Below are 16,269 nucleotides of genomic sequence, written 5' to 3' on the forward strand. Positions count from 1 at the left end.
GTCCCACAGTCCCCGTCCCCCGCAGACACCTCCCTCCAGACTCGCTGCCCCGTTCCTAGGACCCTTCCCATCTCCCTCGTCCCGCGACCTTGGGAACTCTCGCCACTACGCCCCGAAAGCGCCCGGATCTGTCCGCACTTTGCCCAGTAGGTCATCCCTCCGGCCGTCCCTGTCCCCGCCAACGCCCTGACCACCCCCGCGGGGCTTCCCAGGCCTTCTGCGGTCAGGCGCCCTCCCCCGGGGACGCCGGGGAGTGGCACGTCCCGCCGCCTATCGCCGGGCGGCCGCCTGGTGCCCCGTCTCCCGGCGGCGGGCCCCTCCCCCGGCCTCCCCGGCCCCTCCCTCCCTCCTCCCGCCTCGCCTCCCTCCTCCCCGGCGCTCGCGCGCTCGCTCACTCTCTCGCTGGCTCGAGGGGCGGCCGGCAGCTGGCGCGGGCTGAGGCGGCGGTGGTGGCAGCGGCGGCGGCGCGACCGGAATGGGACCGGCGCCGGGGCGCGGGAGTCGCGGCGGCGGCGGGGGCTGCGCAACTCGGGCCAAGTGCGGGGCGGCGGGCCAGGGCGCTGGGCGCTGAGCCCCCGCGGCCCCCTGCTCCCCGGCCGCGCACAGCCGAGCTCGGGAGAGCGCACTGAGGCGCAGCCAGGGAAGCGCCACCAGCGTCCGCCGCCTGCGTCTGGGGAAGAGAGGCGCCCTGGGAGCTAGCCATGCCCGGCGCCCCAGCGTAGCCGCGGGGGCAGCTCCCGGGAGCCGCGGGCCGGGCCCACCGCGCGCCGAGGACCATGCCGCCCCCGGGCCGGGCGCCGCCGCTCGGGCTTCTGCTGGCCTTGACGGCCCTCCGGTGCCCAGGTAACGCGTTTCCAGTCCCCATCCCCGACCCCGGCCGCAGCGCACAAAGTTGGCTCCCGCACGGGGCAGCCACCTCCTTCTCAAATCCCCAGCAGCTTGCGTCTCCCGAACTTGGACAGATCTAAGGAGACTCTGGGAACCCAGGGGTCCCCAGCACGTACCCCTTTGCCCAGCGCGAGACCTTGCCCGCCTTCCTCCCCAAACCCCCAGCTTTCCTGCGTATCCTTTCAGCGCGCAAGAGGCAACAGACCGGGTGCGCTCAGCCTCACAAGGCGGGTGGGGGCGCGCCTCCAGGAATCGAATCGCCTCTTTGCCTTGCCTTGGGGCAACATCCCCTCCACGACCCGGTTCCCGCGGCGGTTTTGCTGTGGCAGAGTCGGTGGGCCCCTTCTCTCCGTTTCCTGATGCCCGCGGACGCACCGCCGGCTTTCCCAGGACACCTGCGGGGCCCCACCTGGAGGTCGTCTCTGTCGGAGCTGTCTGGCTGGTGCGCAGCCTCTCCCCAAGCCCCGCGGCACCCTCCTGCTTTTACATCCCCGCCGAAGGTGCCCCTTCCCCAAGTGGCCTTCCCTTGGCTACGGCGCAGCCCGCTCTTAGCCTCCTGGAAACCCAGCGCCCTGACCCCAAGGCGGACAGGCAGTTCCGGGCGCTGCGCGCCTGGAACGTGGTGATGCCTAGAGCCATTGCTTGGGTACCATGGAGCCGGGCTCCCCGCTGGCTTCGGCGCAGCTGTTGCCAAAATCTAGCGAGGGGGGAAAGGCAAGATAGTCAGGTATTTTGGGTCTCCGCTGGAGTTTGAAAAGCTTTCTACCACCTTGGTGTGGCTACACGTTGGTTCCCGAGGACGCTTATCCTAAAATTCCAGTTCCTCCCCTGCTCCCACCCCAGGCAGTGAAGAATATCGTAAAGGTTTAGAAGAATGGGGAACAGTCACCAGCAGCATTCATATACATTTGGAAAGCTCGGTTCTCCAAACCTTTTAACATTAGGATCCGTGATTTGGGAGCAGGTAGCTTTTGCTTGAGACAATTTCTTCTCAATCTTGTTGATAAACAAACCACACAGCCACCCAGAACGCAACAGAAAATACAACTGTAACTTTTCAGCTTCAACTGTCTTGGAGGGTTGCAGTCAGGAGCCAATGTTGTTTGCCAACTTAATGTGTGATGTATTTGCATGGAAAAAGTAAATATTGTCTTGCTTTGAGATGCCCTTAAGTGACCCAAAATATTAAATAAAACCTTCTACTCGGAGAAAGCCTTCTGTCAGAGATATCCATCGGCTTTCAGCTTTGGCTCGATTTAGAGAGTGGTGTTGGGCTTAACTGTGGATGAATCTTCAATCTGCTTGGCTAATAAGCAGCTCTGATCACTGTTCAGCTCTCCGCGTTTCTCTGTGGTACCAAAGAGGGGCTGTTTGCTGGGGCTGAGGCTGTTTCCTCTCAGCCGAAGCCCTGGAGCCTGTTCTCCAAAGTGCACGGTCCCTTCGGACTTGAAAATTGCAGTTTTTGTCTTGTCCGGGGTTTCTGAACGGGGTGGAGGGGTAGGGGTGGTCAGAGTTTGCCTGGATGTGCTGCTAAGTGAAGATGAGAAATCTCCCAGAGAGGCTGTCTGCCTAATGTTTTGGAAGGAACATGGTGAACCCTGGCTCCCCTCTCCGCTAGCAACAGAAGAGCTCGTGCCTGTCTCTGGGGGGCCCCAGTCCTGGCTGGAAAGGTATACCATCCCTGAAGCCTGGTGCTGGCCCCGGTTCTGAGTCTGCCCCCGGGTCTCAGCTGGGCAGCTCATTCTGACAGGTGCTGCTACGGCAGAACCCTCACTGCTGCCACCAGGTCCTTGCAAGCACATATAAGCCTTTCTCTGATCCCCACCAGGGACATAAAGAGACAACAGTTCATAACTCTATATTTAGCACCAGTTAGGAGAGCTGGGAGGAAAAAAAACAAGGCTGAAATTCCTGAAAGATACTTAGCTGCCTACCGTTGGTTGAAAGGTTCGGAGGAATTAGCTAGAGCATCCTTCAGAGCTGTTTGGCTTTTCTGGTTAATTTCTGGCATGATTTCCCGACCACATTTGACGGAGGCTCCAGGAGAGGGGCTGGAAGAGTTCAGAGGCGAGGAAGGACACTCTCTTCCCCCATCACACACAGGGGCTGTCTGCTTTGCACCCCCTCCCCCCTCCTGCGTGGGTCGCTGCCATGGTAAAGAGTGTGGTGGGTGTACTTCTTTGAGCCTTGCAAGTGCTTAAACATATGGAACTGTACTTGGTAAGAGTCAGCACAAATCCCCCGGCTTAGCGACTAGGGGGCCCCCATTATTCAAGCCACTTTTGTGCACGCTATGGCTTTGCAAATTAGCGGCGCTGTTCCAGTGCCTGCTGGGGAAAATGGACGTGCCTTGCTCCATTGACCCATTGTGTTCGGGGTCTAATAAAATCCGGGTGAGTGGGGAACCCCCGACAGAGGGTCCTTGTGAGTGGCAGAGCCTGCTAGTCTGATGGGAGGGTGGGTGGGGGAGACTTTGGCTTCAAGGCAGAGATGCTCTTAGCTGTGCCTGGCACCTTGGCGTGGCATGTAGTATATTTCTTTCTCATTACAATAGTGATTTTTGGAGGGGGTTGCCTGTGTGTGGTGTTGCTCTTTAGAGAGGTGGCCTTGGGGATGACAGCGAGTGGTATGCCAATGCTGTCGCCTCCCTGCTCCCCCCCCCCCCACAGTGATTTAATGGCTGTACCGTGGAGGTTCCCAGAGTAAATCATTTCATTCTGCCTTCCTTACCCCCGCCTGCCACCGGATGCAGGGAACTTGGGAGGCATGAGGCTTCTGCATGAGCTGCGATGCTTGAAGCCAACAATGAGGGAAGTGGTTGCCATGGTCCAAAGGAGCACAAGAAACCCCTCGTTTGTTGACATGAAATCTGAGAGGGTGGTCTCTGGGCCAGCAGAGCTCTTGCAGGGGCCTTGTGCCTGGATGTGTGCACACTGCCTCCCCCCCGCCCCCCATTGTATGTGGCTGGGCACCTCCTTTTTTTTTCCTCCTGGCTCTAAAATTGAATGGGGACGGAGAGAGTGCATTTCCCTTCGAAGCTATGGGATTCAGCAGATGAATCACCTGCCATCTCTGTAAGGAGATGGAGGCACCCTGGCCACCTGAGGCAGCAACATGGGGTGGTAGTGGTCCTACCACGTCTTTTCAGAGTAAATGATTAGACTTGGAGAGCAAGAAGTGTTCTGGAGCATCTCCTCCAAAAACCTTCTCTGCAAATGGCAAGGGAGACTCAGGCATGGAAAGTGACTTGCTCAGGGTCACACGGTGAATTGATGACAGATCAGGGCTCATGGCTCCTGTAATTTCTCGTTTTTTTTTTTTTTTTTTAAACTCCTCTCCCAGGACTTTTCCACCCTACACAGAGGAGCCTTTCTGGTCAAGGAGTTCTACTTTCTGGTCCTTCAGAGGATTGTGACTCCATTTAGGGAGCCCAAGGTCGTGAGAACGACAGCTGCTGGGGGTGGCCAAAATAGCAAATGTCAACTCAAAAGGCAGGTAGCAAATCATCACAATGACGATGATGATGATGGTGGTGGTGGTGATGATGATGATGGTATGGTGGTGCGATGATGGGATGATGGTGATGATGGTGATGGGATGATTATGATGGTGGTGATGGTGATGATGAAAATGATGGTGATAATAGTGATGGGATGGTGATGATGGTGATGGAGATGATGACGTTGCTGATGATGGTGAAGGGATGATAATGATGGTAATGATGGTGGTGATGATGTTGGTGATGATGGTGATGGCAATGGTGATGATGGTAATGATGATGGTGATGGAATGATGGGGTGATGATGGATTCACATGCTTCTGCAGTTGCTCCCTGTGTTGCAGGGACCATCTCAGACTTTTCCTCATCTAAACAGAGTGAAATACTGTAATGAAGGGTAAATGAACACCCTCATTATTCATAGTTTACAGATGAGGATATATTGAGGTCCAGAGATGCTAAGTAACTTGCCTGAGGTCACACAGGGTCAGGATTCCAGCCCAGGCACTGATTTGTGCCTTATCCATCTCCTCACACAGCCAGATTTGCCTCCACAACCTTGCACAGAACTGTGTGGACAAGCCAGACCCACATTCCAAGGTGGTGGGTGGTTATTTCACTTTTTTTCTGCTCTCTCTCTGCAACAAATAGACCTATTAATTCAAGCTAAGGTTTCCAGCCATAGAAATCAAACAGATTGGCATCAACTCTGCAAGCAACTAGGAATCCTTTGAGTTCTGTGCCCTCGAGGGATTAGACGGTTACATTAAAGGGTGAGACTTTGGCAGACAGACACCCCCCACCTTTCCATTTTGTCTCCTGCCCTGGTTCTTCTAGTTCAGTGTAGCTGAGAATCAGAAACCCCGCAACTAACCCCGATCTACACTTACTGTGCATCCTAAGTCCTCTTCTGATTTTACTTCATCGAGTCCTCAATGGCCCCCATGGGCTCAGGACTTGTGTTTGCCCCACTTTACAGATGAGGAAACTGGGGCCCAGAGAGGAGCCTTGACCTATCAAGGTCACACAGCCACAAAAGGATGGGCCATGGATATGAAAGCACAGTCTATCTGTTTCAGAGTCAGTGCTCTTAGCCGCTACCGTCTCTGTGTTTGTAAACACTGAGTTCTGTGGGCAATATATTGGATTTTGAGACTCATTTGGGCCCAGGGGATTCAAGGATGTGTTTTGAGTTGGAAACATAGCTCAGTCTTTTTTGAGAAGCCCATTTTGGGGAATTCTGGTGCCTTTAAAGACAGCTCCCTTCCTTAGGAGCTGAGGGGGTACATTGGCAAGGCAGGGTGTGGCACTTTTTTTTAGTCCCAAATACTGTTTTGAAAATACTTGATATTTTCTAGCATTTCTAGAATGTTTATTTTTAAACTGTTGTTGTTCAGTTGCTCAGTTGTGTCCAGCTTTTTGTGACCCCATGAACTGCAGCCTTGCAGGTTTCCCTGTCCCTCACCATCTCCCAGAGCTTGCCCAAACTCATGTCCATTGAGTTGATGATGCCATCCAAACATCTCATTCTTCTGTCATTCCCTCCTCCTTTTAAACTCCTTTTAAAAGTAGTTTTGCATCTTATAATTTATCAGTATGTATTTTATTGAAATTAAAAAATTTTTATTGCTGTATAGTTGATTTACAATGTTGTGTTGGTTTTAGGTGTGCAGCACAGTGATTTAGTTATGCATATATATTCTTTTTCAGATTCTTCCCCTTATATGTTATTAAAAAAATATTGAGTATTTTTCCCTGTGCTATACAAGAACCTGTAGGTCCTTGTTGGTTGTCTATTTTATATATAGTAGTATGCATATGTTAATTTCATGCTCTTAATTTATCCTTCATCCCTTCCCCTTTGGTAACCATAAAGTTTCTTTTCTAAGTCTATAGGTCTATTTCTGTTTTGTAAATTAGTTCATTTCTGTCATCTTTTTAGATTGCACAAGTAAGCTATGTTGTGTGATTTCTGTGTTTCTCCATCTGGCTCACTCCACTTCGTATGACCGTCTCTGGGTCCATCCGGGACTTGGTGTTTGGGTAAACTGAGCCCGTGTGGAAGGCTTCAGGCTGCCTTTGGGCCATGTCTGGCCTGCGGGCATCTCTTCTTAGTTGCCAACAGAAAAAGTGGGAGATGTCAGTATCTCCATCCAGGTTTCTGGCTTCTTTCAAGAAATTGGGAGATCTAAATCTAGGCCCTTCTAGCCCCCTGACCTCTCCAAGGCTCAGTTTCCCCATCTGTAGAATAAGCCCAGTCTTAGTCCATCCTGGCTGTGATAACAAAGTACCACTCCTTGGGTGGGTTATAAACAACAGACATTTATTTATTCTTGACAGTTCTGGAGGTTTGGAAGTCCAAGGTCATGGTGCCAACATAGTTACAGTCTGATGAGAACCCTCTTCCTGGTTCATAGATGCCCGTCTTCTTACTGTATCTTCACTTGGTAGAAGGGGCGAGGGAGCTCTCTGAGGTCTCTGTCTTTTAAAAATATATGAATTTTTTTTTTTTTTTGCTGCATTGGGTCTTAGTTGCAGCACACGGGCTCTTCGTTGCAGTGTGCAGGGTTTTTCTGTTGCGGAGCATGGGCTCCACAGCCCACGAACTCAGTAGTCGTGGCATGCGGGCTTTCTAATTGTGGTGCTCGGACTTGGTTGCCCCATGGCATGTGGGATCCCCTACCAGGGATCGAACCCCCACCCCCTGCATTGGAAGGCAGATTCTTTTTTTTTTTTTATTTGCCTTAATAAATATATATGTATATATTTTTTGCCTTAATAAATATATATTTTTTTTTTTGGAAGGCAGATTCTTAACCCCTGGACCACTAGAGAAGTCCCTGGGGTCTCTTATAAAGGCACTAATCCCATCATGAGACCCCATCCTCATGACCTCGTTCACCAAAGGCTCACCTCCTACCCTCGTCACATTGGGGGTTACGTTTCCACATATGAAGTCTGGAGGGACACAACCGTTCAAACTACAGCAGGGCTTGAACTCTCCTGCTGAGCTTGGCACAAGCTTGGGAGACACTAACAGGGAGACTGATGGAGGGGAGTCCTTCAGAGGTGGGGGGAAGAGAGGCAGGAAGGGAGGGGTTGATGGGCTCTTTACTGCAACAGTCAAACCTGTGAAGAGAAGGATAAGGCTGCCTACCAAGTGGTTTCTCACTCCAGGATTTTGCTGGATTCTTGGGCACCCCCCCCCACCCAGGGCTCAAATGTATTCCCAGATGGGGAAGGGGCACCGAGACTCAGAGGAACTCAGGGACACTGAGGACCGCACAGCCCGTGAGTGGCAGGCTGGGGTCTCCTCCCCAAAGTGCTTGACTCCTGTCTCTCCTCTCCCTAAGGTAGCTCCATGGCTTGGAGTTTTGCCTCAGTATCCCCACCCTCAAGCTTAGGTGCCTGTGACTTTGGGGGCTTACATTCTAGGGCAGGTGTGGTGTGACTGAGCAAGGGACAAGAAGCCAGCAAATCCATAACCAGGAACGTCTCAGACAGCAATCTATGCTCCTTGTATTCAGTACAAAGCAATGCCATATGGAGAGTATGGGTGGTCCAGGAAGACTTCTTGGAGAAGGTGGCATTTTCCTTATCTGAGATGTAACAGGTCAGAATGAGCCAACCTGGAGAACCGTGTCAGAGGCAGGAGGAATTCGACTCTCTGAAAGGTTCTTTGCGCGGTGCCTGGCCCGCATCAAGTCATCAAGAAGGTCATTGACCACTTGAGCTCAGTCATTCATTCAACAGACAAATTAATCGGTGCTCAGCACTGGGGACACAGCAGGGAGCAGAAAAGACCCCCCCCCCCCCCCGCCATCATTCAGGCAGAGTAAGACAATAATAAAACAATGGACAGATACATAATTTAATGTCAGGTGGTGATAGCCCCACTGGGAGAAATAAAGCAGGGTCGCTTGTCACTTTTATTCTCCATCCAGGTGTTTGTTTGGCATTTTCCCGGCAACTCAGGGCAGGAGGGACCCCTGATGCTCACTCTCTGCCAAGGGAAGGTGGGAAAGAAGCCCAGGTTCTTTGGAGTTGAATTCTGTCATCTTCTCTTGCTCAGCCTGCCTTGGGGCCACAGTTGGGATGCACAGAACTCCCCTCCCTGACACCTGACTCCTGAACTGATCAATACCCTCTCCTTATGTTTCAGCCCCAAAATAGTTACATTAAAAAAAAAAATCAATAGAGTCCAATTGGATTTGCTGTATTTTTATTACTGAAGGTGATGGAGACTCTAGAATTGCCTGGCACTTCTGAGCCCCAGCTGTTTTGCAGTGTTAACCTAAATTAATCCATTGGGGGACCTCACTCATCATGGCTGCGCTTCGGAGCCCAGGATTCAGAACCTAGGAAGGGTGACTCAGAAAGTACCGCATCTCTAATGTCTGCTTGTGCTTGGAATGCCTCCCACCAGGGCTCTTAATGCACTGGAGCAAATGGACACAAAAATACTGCTGTGGCTGCAGCCTGAAGCTCGCGGGGCGGACTCCGTGCGCCTGGCGGAGGGTCCTGGCTTTCCTTCCAGAACTCTGGAGCGGTGGATGGGCCCTGCCCGTTCTCCAGGCTCTCGGAAGCCGTGGCTCCCTTTGTTTGCCTGATTCTCTCTGTGCTGTGCACTGCGGATGGATTTATATCCTTGGTTTGCTATGTTTCTCTCTGTAATTGTGCCATCTGCCGCTGCAGGCTCTCCTGGGTAAGCGGAGGGGGCCAGGTGAGTGGGGATGGGGGCACCTGGGCAGAGTGGTGAGGATGCTTTGGCAAAGGGGTGGAAGGGGTGGCCAGGTGGGAGGGGACTCTGTTCTCCCTGAGTCTGTTCCAAAGACTGGGCAGGAGGGAGTGGAAGGGGAGGGGCACGGTGTAGATGGAAAATGGTTTTCCCCAAAAGAGTTGTTTTTAGGGTGACATTGCAGTGGAACTTTTCCAGGCCAGTGGAGAGCCGCTGGCTGCCTCTGGGCCATATCTGGGTCTGCAGGCTTCTCTTGTTTGTTACTGGCATTTAAAAAGTGGAAGATGTCAATATCCAGGTTTCCAGCTTCTTTCAAGAAATTGGAAGATCTGGGAGCACTGGTCTGGCTCCTTGACCTCTCTGAGTCTCAGTTTTCCCATCTGTAAAATGGACCTGCATCCCCGGTGCTGATTGTCAAAACCTCTCCCTAGTTCTCTTCCTTCCTTCATTCTGCCTTTGTTCATTGACACATGTTTTCCTGTGCACCGACACTGTGACAGGTGTTATACTTGGAGCGGGAGATATGGCAGGTTCTAGGCAGGTGAAGGTCCCTATCCTTGTAGGGTTAGCATCAAGGCACAGGGAAATAGACACTGAAATAGCTAAATAACTAAGATATGCTGTTTATTAAATGGTTGTTAGTGGTTTTGGAGAAACATGAAGTGAGGGACTGGAGAGGGAGCGCTGGGGAGAGATGTTTTGCAATTTTAAATAGCAGGATCAGGAAGGTGACTTTGAGTAAAGACCTAAGGAGGTGAGGCAGCCAAGTGTGTTCCAGGCAGAGGGAACAGCCAGTGCAAAGGCCCTGAGGTGGGAAGGTGCCTGGCAGGTTCAAAGACAGAAAGGAGGCCACTGAGGCTGGGCTGAGTAGATGAGATTATAGGGACCAGAGCCTGGTAAGGACTGTGGCTTTTGCCTCAAATGAGTGAGTCTGGAATTACTGGCAGGTTTGAGCAGAGGAGAAGGTGCTTTGAGTCACAGGAACCAGAAGCAGGGAGAGCCCCGAGGGGCTATTATAATAGTCCAGGGATGTTGGTGGCTTGGGTCAAAGTGGTAACCAGAGAGGAGGTGAAAAGTGGTGAGATTTGGGGTGTAGTTTGAAACTTGCCCTGTGGGATATGCTGATTGATAGACTCACTCAATAAATATTTATTGGGAGCCAATTATATACTTACCGCTGTACTTAGAATAGGGGCCAAATCAATATATACATATATATATATTTATTTTTATTTATTTATGGCTGCGCTGGATCTTTGTTGCTCTGCTTGGGCTTTCTCTAGTTGCGGTGTGCAGGCTTCTCCTTTTGGTGGCTTCTCTTGTGGAGCACAGGCTCCAGGGCATGATGACTTCATAGCTGTGGCATGCAGGCTTAGTTGCTCCATGGCATGTGTGATCTTCCTGGACCAGGGATCGAACCGGTGCCCCCTGCATTGGCAGGTGGATTTTTAACCACTAGGCCACCAGAGAAGTCCCTCAAATCAATGTATGCTAATGGTGGACTTAACAAACTGAACTTAACATCTCTCTGTTGGGTTTTTGCCTTTTATGCGTTCTTCCCAATGGCCCTGGGGAGAAGGTTGGGATGGATGAGCCTGTGTTTCCGCATCTGTCAGACAGACATAAAGACACATCATTAACGAGGATAAAGTTAAGAAGATCCTATGAGACGATAGATGCAAATGCTTCTTAGCAAGTGCCCAGCACATGCTAAGTGCTCAATAGCTGGGGGCAGTTATTAATAATGTTGGTAAGACAGTTGAGGAAACCAGTGTTCAGATGTACTATTTGCCCCTGGAAATTGGAGGTGGAGGTCAGATTTGAGCTGTGAACCTATCAGCTTTAGTTTGGGGTTCATTTTTCTTGCTGGAAGCACTGATGTTCTAAGAAAAAAGTTTCTCCTGTGTTCATGATGTGATTGGCAGAGTTTATTATTGTTAGTGTGCCACTGCAGGTGTCCTTGCTTTATCTAGTAGGTGTGTAGCTGAAAAGCTGTGTGTCAGTCAAATTTTATTTTCTTCATCCAATTTCACAACAGTTGAGAGATGTGTAAATTCCATCTGCCCCTGTGCTGGCCTTGGTTCCTGTTCATTGCTTATTATTTTCTGTACCCATTAAACTGGGCATCACCAGTTTAGGGTCCATAGACCAAATCCGGCCCTCGACCTGTTTATTGTGTAAATAAAGTTTTATTGCACCAAGCCTGTTTGTTTACTTACTGTGGTTGCTTGCTCACAACAAGGGCAGGATTGAGTAGTTGTGGCTTGCAGAGCCTAAATAAATTGCCTACTATCTTGCCCTTTCAAAGACAAAGTTTGCCTTACATGTTCAAGCAGGGAATGCTCTGTAAATGTGTGTTTATAGTACGCTATGGTCAAAACAAGTATCCCCTTTTAATGTCTAAAAGATTATCTAGCTTGTTTGAATAAGAAGAATTGTGGGTTTGGTATCTCTTGGTTAAAAAAGGAAAACATATTGATCGAAAGTTGCCATCAATTCAGTAATGCTTTTGAACGACTAGGTTTTGGTAATTACAGTAGCATTTATGTAACATTTTAAAAATAGTAGCACATGTGTGTGGGAGATATTTTTTACTCTGCAGGCAAAGCTTGATGGCTCATGGCTCAGAAGACCCCTTGTAGGGATGCTGCTGGAGGGAGCTAGTATTAAAGGAACCTACTGGTTAGTTATTTTATACTCAGAATGACTCCGATCAATGGATCTCTTTTATGATCTTGTGTTTTTTCATATTTGGTTGTTTTAAAGATTAACATAGCCTTTTCTCTTTTATCTGTGACACCGAGGTCTGTGACATTTTAAGTTTCCAAATTTAAGATTTTCAGTGCACTCATGGAGATGATGTGTCAAATGCAAGAGTATGCCAGTGTATTAAATCTGGATTATCATAGTTGCACAGTATAAAGTTGGGAATTTTTATACTAGTCCCTGAAGGTGGGAAGCTTAAGGAGGAAGCAGCTTCAGGCATGGCTAGATGCAGGGGCTAAACACTCTCCTAATGAAAGCTTATGCTCGCCCTCTGTCTCTTAGTTCTTTTTTTCCCTGTGTTCATCTAATTCTTTGATGGCAAAGTTTGCTGTCGGCTTTCCTCCAACCAGCAAAAATCAAATGTCTCTTTCTTAATTGTCCCAACAAGAATCTCAGGACTGACTTTTACTGAACTAACATGGGTTGTGTGCTGACCTCTCAACCAGGAACTGTGGCTGTGGGGATGGAATCCTTCATCTGATCAGCCACCCTTAAGTCAGAGGCTCATCTCGGGAGTCAGAGTTGGAAGGAACTTGCTGGAGAGGTAGGCAGGGAATTGTTTCCCAAAAGAAAATCTGGGTGCTTCCACGAGAAGGAAGAAAATTCACTCTGACAGGCTACCAAGTGAGGTGGGGACATTCCCTCCACCACCCCCCCACCCCCACCCCCAGGTTGGGAGAGCTCTCATGTCTGGATTGATATCTCTGGTGCTCTTCCCTCAAGGAGCCAACACTTACCCCTCCTGCCCTTTGTGGATTCTCTTCTGGCTGCTCCTGAATCTCTTGGGGCTTCTGTTTTGTGCATGTGACCTCTGAAATCCCAGTCCAGTGATCTCACACATATCTTAGTTGCTTTGGTTGAAAACACAGACTATTTGGAATGTAACCTGCTAATATATATGAAAAGAGAATTTGATCTTTGACCTGGCAATCTCACTGCTGGGAAACCTAATGCTTTCTAGAAATAAAAGCACCACTGGTAAGATTGTATGCTCATGGATATTTATAGCAGCATTGTCTGTAATGGTAAAAAAGAGAAAAAAACCTTGATTGTTCATCAATAAAGTAATTCTGGACTAAATAGTGGTATTTATATGCTTGGACCACTATGCAGCTATTAAAAAGAATGGATTTGGACCTCCCTTGTCCTGGAGGGATGACCAGGGCTTTATTGTCAAGGAGAAAAGTGAGCAGCAGGGTAACAGCCTGTGCATGCCATTTTAATAAAAACAACTGACCCAAAGTCTCCTATGTGTATAAAATAACTGTCTTTAGATGGTGCTTTCTATATGGCAGTCACAGTTCTAATATGTCTACATGTATCAACTCATATTCTCAACAAGCCTGGATATTATTATTATATCCATTTAAAAAAATTATTATTTTTTATTTTATTTTATTTTTTTTATTAGTTGGAGGCTAATTACTTCACAACATTTCAGTGGGTTTTGTCATACATTGATATGAATCAGCCATAGAGTTACACTCATTCCCCATCCCGATCCCCGCTCCCACCTCCCTCTCCACCCGATTCCTCTGGGTCTTCCCAGTGCACCAGGCCCGAGCACTTGTCTCATGCATCCCACCTGGGCTGGTGATCTGTTTCACCATAGATAATATACATGCTGTTCTTTCGAAACATCCCACCCTCACCTTCTCCCACAGAGTTCAAAAGTCTGTTCTGTACTTCTTTTAATTGAAAGATAGTTGCTTTACAATATGGTGTTGGTTTCTGCCATACATCAACATGAATATGCCATAGGTATACATACGTCCCCTCCCGCTTGAACCTCCCTCCGACTTTCTACCCCATCCCTCCCCTCTAGGCTGTCACGTCGCCCCTGTTTGAGTTGCTTGAATCATACAGGAAATTCCCACTGGCTATCTGTTTTACATATGATGGTATATGTATTTTAATGCTACTCTCTCAGTTCATCCCACCCTCTCCTGTCCCTGCTGTATCCATAAGTCCGTTCTCTCATCTGGGTCTCTATTTCTTGTTGTTGTTTAGTTGCTAAGTCATGTCTGACTCTTGTGACCCCATGGACTGTAGCCCTTCAGTCTCTTCTGTCCACAGGATTTCCCAGGCAAGGACACTGTAGTGGGTTGCCATTTCCTTCTCTAGTGGATCTTCCCGACCCAAGGATCAAACCCAGGTCTCCTGCATTGCAGGTGGATTCTTTATTGATAAACCACCAGGGAAGCCCCCTGACTCTCTATTCCTGCCCTGCAAATAGGTTCATCAGGACCATTTTGCTAGATTCCATGTATATGTATTAGTATATGATATTTGTTTTTCTCTAATTTACTTCACTCTGTAAAACAGGCTCTGGGTTCATCCACCTCACTAGAACTGACTCAAATTCATTACTTTTTATGGCTGTGTAATATTCTATTGTATATCTATACCACAACTTTTCCATTCATCTGTCAGTAGACATCTAGGTTGCTTCCATGTCCTGGCTATTGTAAATAGTACTGCGATGAACCTGGGATACATGTGTCTTATGGTTGGGATTGCTGGGTCATATGGTAATTTTATTCTCAGTTTTTTAAAGAAATCTCCATTCTGTTCTCCGTAGTGGCTGAATCAATTTACATTCCTACCAGGGCTGGGGTTTTAATCCAGGTACTTTGGACATTAACCAGCAGACCAAGCTGCCTCTCACCCCTCTCCCATCCCTTCACACATGCGCTTTCATGTTATTTTATTAGCACGGGAACGGTGTGGCTGGACTACTGACCTTAGTGAAAGAATGAAGGTGGGGGTGGTGGGAAAGGAGTGGGGGAGTTTCAAGGAAGGAAATCAGGAAAGTTTGAGACATTTCAGCCACAATAGTGCCGATGTTTTAAAAAAAAATAATGCTGATTTTTAAGTAGAGGGCCTGACTTTTTCTCTTAGGGTTTCTGGGTCCCCACTGGAGCTGGTGAGATTGCCTTTTTTGGGACCTCCTGAATTTGCTGCTCTGCTTTGCTGGGTACTTGGGGCTAAGTTGCATGGGATTCAGGTGACCCAGGAGGGATGTGCTTGGTGTTTCACTGGGGAAATTAAGCTGGGCTGTGGTGTGATGGGTGTATTTATTGAAAATGGGCTCATCAGTGAGCGACAGAGAATTAAAATAGTGATGATGTGAGAATTACCTGGCAGTCCAGTGGTTAGGACTTGGTGTTTTCTCTGCCAGGTCCCAGGGTTGCCCCCTGGTAGGGTAACTGAGATCCCACAAGCTGTGTGGCTTGGTTAAAAAAAAAAAAGTGTTGGCTTAAAAAGTAAGAGTTTATTTCTTTCCCAAGTCAGATTCTGGAGCTCGGTAGCTCAGGACTGTAGCTTGGCTCTGTTCTGTGAAAGCCTCATGGACCCTTTCTCCTACCGTTTCAAGGTTGAGGTCTTTGCCTTCATGGCCCAAAATGGCAGCTACAGGTGCAGCCATCTTATCTTCATTCCAGGCACCAGGATGGGGGTGCAGATAAAGAAAGGGTAAAAGATTTTTATCGATTGTCTTTTATAGAAGAGTCCTAGAAGCAGCCCCAGGATGCTTCTGCTTATATCCTGTTGGTTATGATGAAATTACATGGCCACGTGTAGTTGTGAAGGAATCTGGGGAATGCAGTCTTCCTTTGAAGTTGCTGAAAATAAAAGTTCTGTTACTCTCTCAAAAGAAAAGAATGGATATTGGGGAGATAATTAGTAGCTGGGGATGAATACTTTAGCAGGAATAGCACAGCATTTGGAGGAAGTATAAACAATCAGGATCTTTTATAATTGCACTGTGTGTGTTTGTGTGTCTGTGTGTGTGTTTGTGTTTGAGATTTTATTCTGTCTCCTGGGATGGGAATCTGGGAAACAGTTTTTCTGGGTGAAAGCAGTTTGGCGATTGCACAACACTGTCTCTGTCAAAATTGTGAAAGTGGTTTAAAAAGTGTGACAGATAGGCCCCAAGTCTGCTTTGTGTAAGTTTCTTCCCAAAGGTAACTACTCTGTTTATCAGTTTGTTGTGTATTTTCCTTGTAGGAATATATATAATTTCTTCCCCAGTATCCATGTACATATAGAACTATTTTTTTTTTCGATCACTGCCTGCTATTTCATGGCAGGGAAATATCAACGTGTATTTAGTGATTTCCCTCTGTCTCAGGGCTTCTCTGGTAGCTCAGATAGTGAAGAATCTGCCTGCAATGCAGGAGACCTGGGTTCAGAAGGTCTCCTGGAGGAGGGCATGGCAACCCATGCTAGTATTCTTGCCTGGAGAATTCCATGAACAGAGAAGCCTGGTGGACTATACAGTCCATGGGGTCACAAAGAGTTGGACACGACTGAGTGACTAAGCACATAGAAAATGGAGGATTCCCCAAACATCGAAAGGAGGTTTAGAAAGATATGC

The 16,269-nt window shown here is 48.6% G+C and overlaps 1 protein-coding gene across 1 annotated transcript in view; it reads left to right on the forward strand.

Annotated features, from left to right (window-relative positions):
- Positions 1-443: 443 nt before the first annotated feature.
- The window catches only part of TMEM132B (transmembrane protein 132B), a 383,675-nt gene continuing 367,849 nt past the window's right edge, over positions 444-16,269 (forward strand). The window contains exon 1 of the mRNA XM_043902095.1: positions 444-843. Within this exon, the coding sequence (XP_043758030.1) occupies positions 777-843 (67 nt within the window). The 5' untranslated portion in view covers positions 444-776. The remainder of the gene's footprint in view (positions 844-16,269) is intronic.

The sequence above is a fragment of the Cervus elaphus genome, chromosome 5, assembly GCF_910594005.1.
Source record: "Cervus elaphus chromosome 5, mCerEla1.1, whole genome shotgun sequence".
Taxonomy (NCBI): Eukaryota; Metazoa; Chordata; class Mammalia; order Artiodactyla; family Cervidae; genus Cervus; species Cervus elaphus.